The 12,233-nt window shown below is 40.1% G+C and overlaps 1 protein-coding gene across 3 annotated transcripts in view; it reads right to left on the bottom strand.

Annotated features, from left to right (window-relative positions):
• CEP85 (centrosomal protein 85) overlaps positions 1 to 12,233 on the bottom strand; it is a 31,262-nt gene that overhangs the window by 6,148 nt on the left and 12,881 nt on the right. For all 3 annotated transcript variants that reach the window (XM_044667911.1, XM_044667912.1, XM_044667913.1), the window contains 5 exons: positions 10,376 to 10,561; positions 8,697 to 8,849; positions 8,145 to 8,299; positions 7,682 to 7,796; positions 207 to 257 (listed from right to left, as the gene is read on the bottom strand). In XM_044667911.1, coding sequence (XP_044523846.1) covers positions 207 to 257; positions 7,682 to 7,796; positions 8,145 to 8,299; positions 8,697 to 8,849; positions 10,376 to 10,561 — 660 coding nt within the window. The remainder of the gene's footprint in view (positions 1 to 206; positions 258 to 7,681; positions 7,797 to 8,144; positions 8,300 to 8,696; positions 8,850 to 10,375; positions 10,562 to 12,233) is intronic.

Here is a 12,233-nt window from a genome sequence, read left to right as displayed (position 1 = left end):
ATAGCAGGCTCTTAAAGTAGCTGCTAGAGACTTTTTATCTGCAATTCCATTAAGTGAGGAGTGGAGGGTGAGAATTCTCCCTATGGGAGCATATCTCTGAAAGACATACTTGTCTGGAATGTGTCTAAAGTGAAGTCAAACTCTGGATATGTGAGAACTTTAGAATCTTGTACGGCTCTACTAATTGCAGTGCAGGTCCTGCTTACCTTCACTTGTGAACACAACTCATCTATCTTCTTCTGTTGCTTATCTACAATCTGAAAGGCAAAGAAAATAGAAGAAAAAGCCAGGGCTTATTTTCTACCAAGGGAACTTGCAATATCCAACCTCAGCAGTACACTAGCCCCAATGTGTTTTATGTTTTGGTCAGCTCAGGTAGAGCCAAGAGGAAGGTTGTGAATTCTCTGAAAGCAGGATTTGTTTCTTTCTTTGTATGTGTATCTCTAGTACCTAGCAGAGTTCTTGGCGCATAGTAAGTGTTCAATAAGTGCCTGTTTGTTGATTCTGATGGCTCAATTAGCTCAGCACAGAGTGCTGAACTGGGGCTCAGAAGACCTGGGTTTCAGGGCAAATTCCCAAACTAATTAGCTATGACGTGGGTAGATCCCTTAACCTAGGTCTCAGATTCTTTATCTATAAAATGGTGCAAGAAGAACATTGTGAGGAAATAACTACATATTTGTACATATTATATATATTTGTAAACTATGTATAAACTGCTCAGTATTTTGTGACTAGGGTACCATCTAAAAAGAGGGGTTGTACTAAAAATCAAGGGAGAAATTAATAAAATCGAGAGTAAAAGAACTATTGAATTAATAAACAAGACTAGAAGCTGGTATTTTGAGAAAACAGATAAAATAGACAAAGTACTGGTCAATCTAATAAAAAAAAAGGAAAGAAGAAAACCAAATTGACAGTATCAAAGATGAAAAGGGAGACCTCACCTCTAACGAAGAGGAAATTAAGGCAATCATTAAAAACTATTTTGTCCAATTATATGGCAATAAATATAGCAATCTAGGTGATATAGATGAATATTTACAAAAATATAAATTGCCTAGATTAACAACAGAAGAAATAGAATACCTAAATAATCCCATATCAGAAAAAAAAATTGAACAAGCCATCAAAGAACTCCCTAAGAAAAAATCGTCAGGGCCTGATGGATTCACAAGTGAATTCTATCAAACATTCAAAGGACAATTAATCCCAATACTATACAAATTATTTGATATAATAAGCAAAGAAGGAGTCCTACCAAATTCCTTTTATGACACAAATATGGTACTGATTCCAAAGCCAGGGAGATCAAAAACAGAGAAAGAAAACTACAGACCAATTTCCCTAATGAACATAGACACAAAAATCTTAAACAGAATACTAGCAAAGAGACTCCAGCAAGTGATCAAGGGGATTATCCACCATGATCAGGTGGGATTTATACCAGTAATGCAAGGATGGTTCAACATTAGGAAAACCATCCACATAATTGACCATATCAACAATCTAACAAACAAAAATCACATGATTACCTCAATAGATGCTGAAAAAGCCATTCCTATTGAAAACACTGGAAAGTATAGGAATAGAAGGTCCTTTCCTAAAAATAATGAACAGTATATATCTAAAACCATCAATAAGCATCATATGCAATGGGGATAAATTAGAAGCCTTCCCAATAAGATCAGGAGTAAAACAAGGATACCCATTATCACCTCTATTATTTAACATTGTACTAGAAACACTAGCAGTAGCAATTAGAGAAGAAAAAGAAATTGAAGGTATCAAAATAGGCAATGAGGAGACTAAGCTATCACTCTTTGCAAATGATATGATGGTCTACTTAAAAAATCCTAGAGAATCAATTAAGAAGCTTGTAGAAATAATCAACTACTTTAGCAAAGTTGTAGGATACAAAATAAATGCACATAAATCATCAGCATTTCTATATATTTCCAACACATTAGAGCAGCAAGAGGTAGAAAGAGAAACACCACTTAAAATCACCCTAGATTATATAAAATACTTAGGAATCTATCTACCAAAACAAACACAGGAATTATACGAAAACAACTACAAAACACTTTCCAAACAATTAAAACTAGATCTAAACAATTGGAAAAACATTGATTGCTCATGGGTAGGATGAGCTAACATAATAAAAATGACCATTCTACCCAAATTAATTTACCTATTTAGCGCCATACCTATCAAACTACCAAAAGACTTTTTCACTGAATTAGAAAAAACTATAACAAAGTTCATTTGGAAGAACAAAAGATCAAGAATATCAAGGGAAATAATGAAAAAAAATGTGAAGGAAGGTAGCCTAGCAGTACCAGATATTAAACTATACTATAAAGCAGCGGTCATCAAAACAATATGGTACTGGCTAAGAGACAGAAGGGAGGATCAGTGGAATAGACTTGGGGTAAGTGACGTCAGCAAGACAGTGTATGATAAACCCAAAAAGCCCAACTTTTGGGACATGAATCCACTATTTGACAAAAACTGCTGGGAAATTTGGAAAACAATATGGGAGAGATTAGGTTTAGATCAACATCCCACACCCTACACCAAGATAAATTCAGAATGGGTAAATGACTTGAATTTAAAGAGGGAAACTATAAATAAGTTAAGTGAACACAGAATAGTATACCTGTCAGATCTCTGGGAAAGGAAAGATTTTAAAACCAAGCAAGAGTTAGAGAAAATTACAAAATGTAAAATAAATAATTTTGATTATAATAAATTAAAAAGCTTTTGTACAAACAAAAACAATGCAACTTTATTGTTCTTCTGCTTTGGAGCCATATTCAGTATTGATTCTAGGACCGAAGGTAAGGTTAAAAAACGAACAAACAAGTGGCAGACAGGATTTGGTCCTCTGGTAGGAAAAGGGACTGAATAGGACCATGTGTCTGAGTACAAAATTGCCAATAATCTGGAGGGGAAGGGGGAATTCCCTGTTATAGTGTAGTGGAAAGACAGTCACACTTATTGACTGAAAGGACTTCTGGATTCAATTTTGGATTTCTTCCTGATCTACTTTTTTTTTTTAAACCCTTACCTTCCATCTTGGAGTCAATACTGTATATTGGCTCCAAGGCAGAAGAGTGGTAAGGGTAGGCAATGGGGGGTCAAGTGACTTGCCCAGGGTCACACAGCTGGGAAGTGTCTGAGGTCAGATTTGAACCTAGACACCAAGATAAATTCAGAATGGGTGAATGACTTGAATATAAAGAAGGAAACTAAGATAATTAGGTAAACATAGAATAGTATACCTATCAGATCTATGGGAAAGGGAAAATTTTAAAACCAAGCAAGAGTTAGAAAAAAATTACAAAATGTAAAAGAAATAATTTTGATTATATTAAATTAAAAAGTTTTTGTACAAACAAAAGTAATGCAACCAAAATCAGAAGGGAAACAACAGACTGGGAAGAAATCTTTATGACAAAAATTTCTGACAGAGGTCCAATTACTCAAATATACAAGGAGCTAAATCAATTGTATAAAAAATCAAGCCATTCCCCAATTGATAAATGGGCAAGGGACATGAATAGGCAATTTTCAGATAAAGAAATCAAAAAGTATCAATAAGCACATGAGAAAGTGTTCTAAATCTCTAATAATTAGAGAAATGCAAATCAAAACAACTCTGTGGTACCACCTCACACCTAGCAGATTAGGTAACATGACAGCAAAGGAAAGCAGTAAATGTTGGAGAGGATGTGGCAAAATTGAGGCATTAATACATTGCTGGTGGAGTTGTGAGCTGATCCAACCATTCTGGATGCAATTTGGAACTATGCCCAAAGAGCTCTAAAAGACTGCCTGCCCTTTGATCCAGCCATACCACTGCTGGGTTTGTACCCCAGAGAGATCATAGATAAACAGACTTGTACAAAAATATTTATAGCTGTGCTTTTTGTGGTGGCAAAAAACTGGAAAAGGAGGGTATGTCCTTCAATTGGGGAATGGCTGAACAAATTGTGGTATATGCTGGTGACTATTGTGCTCAAAGGAATAATAAACTGGAGGAATTCCATGTGAACTGGAAAGACCTCCAGGAACTGTTGCAGAGTGAAAGGAGCAGAGCCAGAAGAACATTGTACACACAGACTGATACACTGTGGTAAAATTGAATGTAATGGACTTCCGTACTAGCAGCAATGCAATGACCCAGGACAATTCTGAGGGATTTATGCAAAAGAATGCTACCCACATTCAGAGGAAGAACTACAGGAGTGGAAACACAGAAGAAAAACAACCGTTGAACACATGGGTGGATGCGGACATGGTTGGGGATGTAACACTAAACGACTACACAAATGCAACTATCAATAATATGTAAATAAGTCTTGATTGACCACACATGTTAAAACCAGTGGAAGTTGGATATGGGGGGGCTTTAGGGGAGGAGGGTAAAGGTTGGTGAAGGGGAAAGTAAAAACAAGAATTATGGAAAATCTTTCTAAAAACATAAAACATTAAAAAAAAAAGCTAAAAAAAAAAAAAAGATTTGAACCTAGGACCTTCTGTCTCTAGGCCTGGCTCTCAATCCATTGAGCTACCCAACTGCTCCCCCTCCCCCCAAATAAGTCTGTGACCTTTTTACCCTTAAGCCCCCTGGCTCCTTTGTAAAATGAAGATTTTGGATTAGATGGTCTCAATGGCACCCTCTCCTCCACTCCAAGGTCTTAACAGTTGAATTGCTGTCCGATTTCAATAAATATTTACTAAGTGCCAACTATGGGCATGGCACTGAACTTGGTGCTGAGTAAAGATTTAAAAAAGATATTAAAAATAATCCCTGCCCTAAAGGAGCCTGTGTGCTAAATGTATATGGACTGGGCAGGAAAAAGTCAAGAAGTGAGAGAATGCTAACAACTGGGTATGTGAGGGCAAAATCAGGAAGTTCAGCATAGAGGGAATCTAAGAGATAAAGGAAGGGTAAGGAATAGTCTGCATAAAAGCCCAGAAATGGGGCAGCTGGGTAGCTCAGTGGAGTGAGAGTCAGGCCTAGAGACAGGAGGTCCTAGGTTTAAACCTGGCCTCAGCCACTTCCCAGCTGTGTGACCCTGGGCAAGTCACTTGACCCCCATTGCCCACCCTTACCAATCTTCCACCTATGAGACAATACACCAAAGTACAAGGATCTAAAAAAAAAAAAAAAAAAAAAAAAAAAGCCCAGAAATGGGAGAGGAACCATCCAGTCTGGTTAAGAGCTGGTAGTCTAGTTTGGCTACAAAGTAGTATGTGTGTGACTGGGAGTGGTCTGAGATAAAAGGCTTCTCAGAAGGCAGGTGGGAGCCAGCCTGTGAATGCTCTTTCCCAGAGAGGTTTGGAACTCGAATCTGTTTTAGGAAGGGTAATTTGGAAGCTGGGTAGAGAATGGATTAGATGAAGGGTGGAAGAGGAAGAAATCAAGTGGGAAGCTCCTGAGACAGGTGAGGCATGAGATGATAAGGGTACGATCTAGGGCAATAAGTGTGAGGGAGAAGAGAAAAGATGCTGTAAAGGGAGAAGTGATAAAATACAGCAACTGACTGGACCTAGAGGATGAGGAAGAAAGAAGAGGAAAAGATGACTACAGTTATACCCATTTGTGTAGCATTATTGGAATGAGGACCTTCTTTACTCGCCCCCCCCCCCCCATCCCCTTATAATGCTTAGCACATAACACATTCCCATCAACATTTGCTGAACTGAATGAGGTATATTCTTGGTAAATCAAAGTTTGCTTTACCTTTAAAGCAGCAAAACTTTCAAATCTTTTGGATGGAAATCTATCTAAAGTGAATTGCCTCTCTACTTTAGACTGCTCTGCCCTTTGGATTCTGAAGTTTGCTGTTTATAATTGATAGGCAGTGTGGTAAATGGGTTTGAGCCCAGGAGACCCAAGATTCAAGTCCCATCACTGCTCCAAACTTGTTTCTATATGTGTAAAAATGAAGGTAATATCTTACCGAGCTGTTGAAAGCAAAGTGCCTCCATAGACATTAAGGCTCCCTGTAAATGTCAGCTATTCTTTGGAGCTTCTAATTGTCCATTCCATCCAAATTTATTAACCATAGCTCTACTCTCTCCTCATTTTGCTGTCCTGTCTGTCCATGCCTTTTCTGGGTCATTTATCTCCTTGCCCCTTACCTGAAGGTTCCCAATCAGACTATCCCAGGTTCATCTCTCCTTCTCCTTCTACACTCTCTTTCAGGAATCTAATTGATGAGCATAGGTTCTTAGATGGATCCCAAATCTATATATCTAGTCAATCTTATTCTTGAATTTCTGTCCCTCATCACCAACTTGCCTGCCAGTCACCTCCATACCTGGATATCCCAGCAAACACATATAAACTCAATCTGTCCTAAACACAGTTCATCATACCAGGCAGCAATAGGGTCAAAGAATCCCATAATCTGAAAGAAGTTCAAAGGTTATCCAGTGATACTCTCAGAAGCTACTCAGGTTCGTTGCCTGCCCTGATACCAAGAAACAGAACACATCTTCCCAACAAACCTATCCCTCCTCCAAATTAGTCACTCATTTTAAAACTTGTCATGCTTGACTCTTCCTTCTCCTTCGACCTCCCCCTCCCATGATTCACTCTGCTTTTTATCCATCATGCATCTTTCTATTGCTCTCTGAGCTATAGAACATGACTTCTTCTGAGGTCATGATTTATAGCCACGGAGTACCACAGGCAGAATGAAGTTAAGAAGATAGGCTTTTCCAGTAAACACTTTGAGCAAGAGTTTAAACTGCCATTGCCAACAGATTGTCCAAGTCAATATTCCTTCCTTACTTGCTTAGAGGCCCAGATCACTGTCTATCCATTTGCCTAACAGACATCCATAAATAGAAATATTTCCTAACTTAATTGTGGGATTACTTTTAGTTTTATTATGAAAGGTAATTGTTATATCATGTATTCCCTTAAGACATATCCTGGAGCTTGATTAAAACCTTTCATCACTGAAAAATACCAGATAAGGTGTACTCTATTAAGAAATATACCAGGTGCAAATCACACACACTTGTGAAGAGCAAGCATATTATTTCAAACAGGCAAAAATGACTAAGAGCTCAGGCTACTTCAATTCTAACTTGCAAATGATTAGAACTGATGATGTAAACAGACACAAAATATTATTAGTAGCAATTTAACATTCAGATCTAGCACTGCCACCAGTCATTTTTGCTATTAACAGTATGAAAACTTTCAGTGGCACCCCCTTCCTATCTATCACTTCTAGTCTACAAAAGGGTGTTTCACTAGCTAATCCAGAATATTCAAATTGTGTTTGTAAAATAAGTGTCACTTTGTTCTTGGGAGAAGGATTATTCTAGGAGACATGAGAATGAGCTTTAGTGCCAGAGCCCTAGGGCACCTACTTTGGCTGCCCAGAGTCTGATTTTTTTGTCTTTCCTGGTTCCCCAAAAACATATAACTAAAGTTATCAACCGAGTGGTGTTCCTGTAGTAAAATTTTAAAAATCAGAGTAGAAAGCAGTTCCTTCCCTGAATCACATTCCAAAAACAGAGCATTCAAGAGAAGAGTCATAAAATGCATTAGCTTGCTCAAATGAGATTAGCTACTCTGGTGGCCAGGTGCATGGAGGCCAGAGTCACTGACTTCCCCTCCCACCAGAGCATGGCACATACTATCAGTCACCTTCCTAAGGCAATCACACTCCTTCTGCAAAGATTCAGACTCCACTTTGGGGCTTTCCACTTGTTGAACCAGACTCCCTCCGCTGGTCTTCTTCGAACATTGCTTATCCTGCAAACTGAAAGACAGAGAAGCTCAAAGTTTATTATAATCATAAGAGTTAGTCCCTTTACTTCCATACCCAACTGCTCTCTATTTTTAGAGAAGTAGGGGCCGAAGCTCCCTCCTCTCTCCATCCCTCTCCCTTAGCTCACTCAGGTGCCATACTTCCTGCTGAGATAAACAAAGGCACTGGGTCTGGTAGTGGGATTTAGATGTCCACCATCCCAGAAATGAGAAACTAGGCAGAGAGAACCAGTGTTTGTTAACTGTTACTAACTGGGGAAGCAGGTGCCACCTTGTTATTTTGTTTCCAGAGCCTACCGTGGGAGTTGAAGGCAGTCCCAGGGCGGGGCTCTTTTTTTACCTGTGTATCCTGGACAGGAGCTCCTGTTCACTCTGTTTCAGGCTTTCCAGTTGGGATTCCCGCTCCTTGCAACTTGCCCGGGCCTCTCCCAGCTTTCTCTCCAGGTTGGTCACTTGCTCTTGCAGGTCGGAGCTCTTCAGCTCTAATTCCCGGAGCTAGAGACAGAAGGCCAGGCTCAGATCCAACAAGTCAGGAGTGCTTCTCCCCAAGGGACCTTGAGGTGTTTTCAATCCAACTGCCAATCAACAGCCCACAACTCCGAACATTTAGTACTTGGAATTTTCCTTTTAGGAAACACAGAGGCTTGAGAGGTAGCATGGTAGAGGGAAAAAGGACACTGGACACAGGGAGTCAGAAGACCTAGGTTTGCATCCTGGCTCTGCTACTACGGGTGTGACCTTCCTCAAGTCATGTGACCTCTCTGGGCCTCATTTTTCCTTCTCTGTAAAATCAAGGAATGAGATTAGATTTCTCAGGTCCTTTCCCACTCTGGGTCCTCTAAAGTTTCTGGGTGATTCCATTTCCCCCCAACAGGTCAGATTCTATTTCTACCTTCTGACTCTGCTTCTGATGATCTTCCAGTGTGGGCAGGTCAGCCAGATAGCGCTCCAGGGTCTCAATGCGCTGCTGTTTCTCCCGATTCTGCTCTGATTCCTTCTGACATTTCTTTTTCAGATTGTTAATGTGTTTGTCCCGTCCCTTGACCTGTGCAAAGGGAAGTCATTTGTCTTCAGTTGGCTCATGGTCTGGTTCCTGACTGTCAGGATGTCAACTGAATGTCAACTCTATTTCTTCCAATAAACAATTTTTTCCCTTTGGCAATTACAACTGAGAAGTAAACCTACAATCAGTAGCCTTTCCCTAGGGACTTGGGATGACGTTGTACTGTGATAAGGGCCAGGAACATGAGAAAGATTAACAGGTCATTCGAGATAGGGGCACAAGTTACAGATTTATAATGGCAGCATTTTTCAGTCAAGGAAAGAGAAGATCACCGATTGTTAGGTGGCCTTACAAACAGATGTATTTCCTGCCACAGGCATTCATTCTGTTTGGTTCGTCTGGTAGATTGGCAGTACATTTCCCACTTCAAAACCTGTCAACTGCACGTAAACAAATCATTGGAAAAGGTAAACTTTTATCTAAAAAGTCTAAGTTAAAAAAGCAGAGTGCAGGAGAAAGAGAATTCAGTTCAAGACCTGGCCTTGATATATATGTGACTTTGACTAAGATTACTTTACTTCCCAGATCCTCAGTTCCCTCATCTGTAAAATGGGGCTCGTAATATTTACACTATCCACCTTAAAACATTGCTGTGAAAAAAAGCACTTTGTTAACCAGAAAGTATTATTACAATGAAGTTATTCTTATTTTCAGAAGACACAACCAAAAGGGAAGTAAAAAAACCCCAAAACCAGTGAAATGGAAACACACTGATCTTAGAGAAAGCTCTTAATGAGTCTAAAGGGGAAGATGTGACCAAAGAATGACTCACTGGTAAGCTGACGGCACTGCCTCAGGTGAAATCATCATCATTTACACTCTAAAAGCTGTTCAGTAACAAGTCCTATTTTTCTATGCTTCATGGTTTACAAAGCTCTCTGAACACAATAAGTCTTCAAGCTAAGAAGGCAGTGCATTATTTACCCTTTTTTTACAGAGGGAAACTAAAGATCAGGATTGGGAGGTGCTGTGCCAGGGCAACACAAACAATTAAGTAAAAGAGCCAAGGCTTTGGGTCAGAAGTTTCTGCCTCCATGCTGGCCCACTTAACCTTTTGGAAGTGTTGGGATAGAAGAATGGAAGAACAAGAAGGAGCTTACAAGGATTCTAAGCTCTCCAAAGAGTTGCAAACATAAACTTTAGTCCATTTTTAGTCCATGGCAGGAAGAAAACCAAAGAAATTGAATCCCAGGTGTTTACAGCCCTGGGCACTCCTATGCTAGCTGGCAAGATGTTTGAGAGAATGGGGAAGTGAACAGTGGAGAATGCCCAAGTTAGTGCTTCTATTTACCTTGAAGTAACCAGTCTGAAGAACAGGCAATCACTGTATATGTTCTACAAGCATGGCCTTGGAAGCCACCCCAACTCAGAGGGTCCCGATTTCTCTAGTTCATGTCTGCTCCTAGCATAGCCACACCAGCAACATGACCCCGGCAGGAAGAGCCCCAATTTTCTCTGGCTGACTCCAAATTTTATGCCAATTAGAAAGCAGTCCCACTATCACTCACCCTTTCTTCTTGCTTCTTTGCTTCTTCTGAATGTTTCTGCAGTGCCACCCTAAGAGACTCTCGGATGAGCTGGGCGTCCACTTCTGAGGCAGAGAGTTTCTTTTCAAGTTCCATCTTGTCTTTACTGAGAATTTCTGTCTTCTGAGCAAACTGTGCTCGGAGGAAAGTGTTCTCTCTCTGCAATTCCTGCCAGAGAGATACTCTAGGAGTGACAAGTGCCTGGGTCCCTTGCTGTTCGTTCTCATTCTCTCTGCCTGTCTCTCTGCCTGTCTCTGCCTGTCTCTGTCTGTCTGTCTGTCTTGTCTGTCTCCCCCTCAAGATAACATAATTGTTGAAGAATTCCTTCACAGGAAAATAGGATTTAGAGATAGAAGGCACTTTATTATTTTTTGTTCTTTAAAACTCTTACCTTCTGTCTTTTTATCAATTCTAAGACAAAAAATCGGCAAGGGCTAAACAATCAGAGTTAAGTGACAGGGTTAAGCTAGGAAGTAACTGAGGACAAATTTGAACCCAGGTCCTCTTGAATACAGGCCCTTCTGAATCCAGGCCTGGCGCTCTATCCATCGTGTTATCTAGCTGCCACGATAGAAGGTACTTTAGAGATCATCTAGTTCAACTCTCCTCATTTCGGAGATGAGGAAACTGAGGTATAAGGAAATGACTTGCCCAAGATCATACAATTAGCAAACAGAACTGGATTTTAAAGTCAATATGGATGAACAACTGGAAAATCTCCTAGACTCAGCAGAAAGGTGGGAAATCAAGTTTAAATGATAGGTAACACAGGATCTAAAGAGTCTTGTCTTGCCCTTTCTTGGGTTCCAAACACCTCTTGCCTCAGAAAGACAACTGCCTATTGCTTCTTCTAGTCTGTGTTTGTAGGTTTAAATAAAAAAGTATAGCCAGACTTGGTAGTTGTTATGCCCAACCACTGTCACTGCCTCCTCCATCTGCTGGAATTTAGTACTGTAGAAAGAATACTGGATTAGCAGCACATATTTGGAGTGAGAAGGAACTTTAGAGGTCAATGAGCCCATCTTCCTCACTGAGAGAAATGCCTTATGTGAATCAAGATTGGAACATAGCTCCCGTTGACTCAAAGTCCAGTGTTCTGTCCCCTATGGACTGCTGCCTCTCTAGACCCAGCTCTACTATTCTGACCTACAGAACTTCAGGAAAGGCATCCCCTTCCGCAGGTTGTTTTTTCACTTCATAAGATAATTGTTAAAGTGCACAGCACAGTGCCTGGCACATAGTAGATGCTATTTAAATGCTTCTTTCCTCCCCTCCCCCTCAACTGTAAAACAAAAGGAAGTTAGAGGAGAAAGGTCAGTTGGACTGGGCCTCAAAGATTCCTTCTCCCAGTTAGTTCTAGGCTATTTTGTGGGTTTTAGGAATTTTTGCACTATCCCAAATGCCTTGCCCCCTCAATCCTAAAGCTCTCCTCTGCTCCAGGTCCAATATCTAATAGCTATAGACAGCATTTATTACAATATCTAATACTTTTTCACCCCTGTCAGTGCTGAGTACCTGGTTGTAAAGGCTGAATTGAACTCTGAACTCCTTCCCATGACCCAAACATGCTTTCTAACCTCTATGTCCCTGTGCTTCAGCTCACAGTTTCTTCCATCCAGAATGCCCTCAATCCCTTATAATTTCTATTCAGCCTTAAGGGCCCTGTTCCCTGAATCCATGCCTGGCATACCACCCAAGTATTTCTCCTATTGCACTTTCAAATTTTACTTCATATTATGACAATGACTGAAGTCTTCAGTCCTGTGTGTGTGTGTGTCTTCCCTACAACAATAATACGGCACTTAAAGGTTTGCAAAGTGAGATATATTTACTATCTGAC

This window comes from Gracilinanus agilis, chromosome 3 (genome assembly GCF_016433145.1).
Source record: "Gracilinanus agilis isolate LMUSP501 chromosome 3, AgileGrace, whole genome shotgun sequence".
Lineage (NCBI taxonomy): Eukaryota > Metazoa > Chordata > Mammalia > Didelphimorphia > Didelphidae > Gracilinanus > Gracilinanus agilis.
The sequence above is the reverse complement of the archived record's forward strand: the minus strand, read 5'-3'. Positions and strand labels throughout refer to the sequence as shown.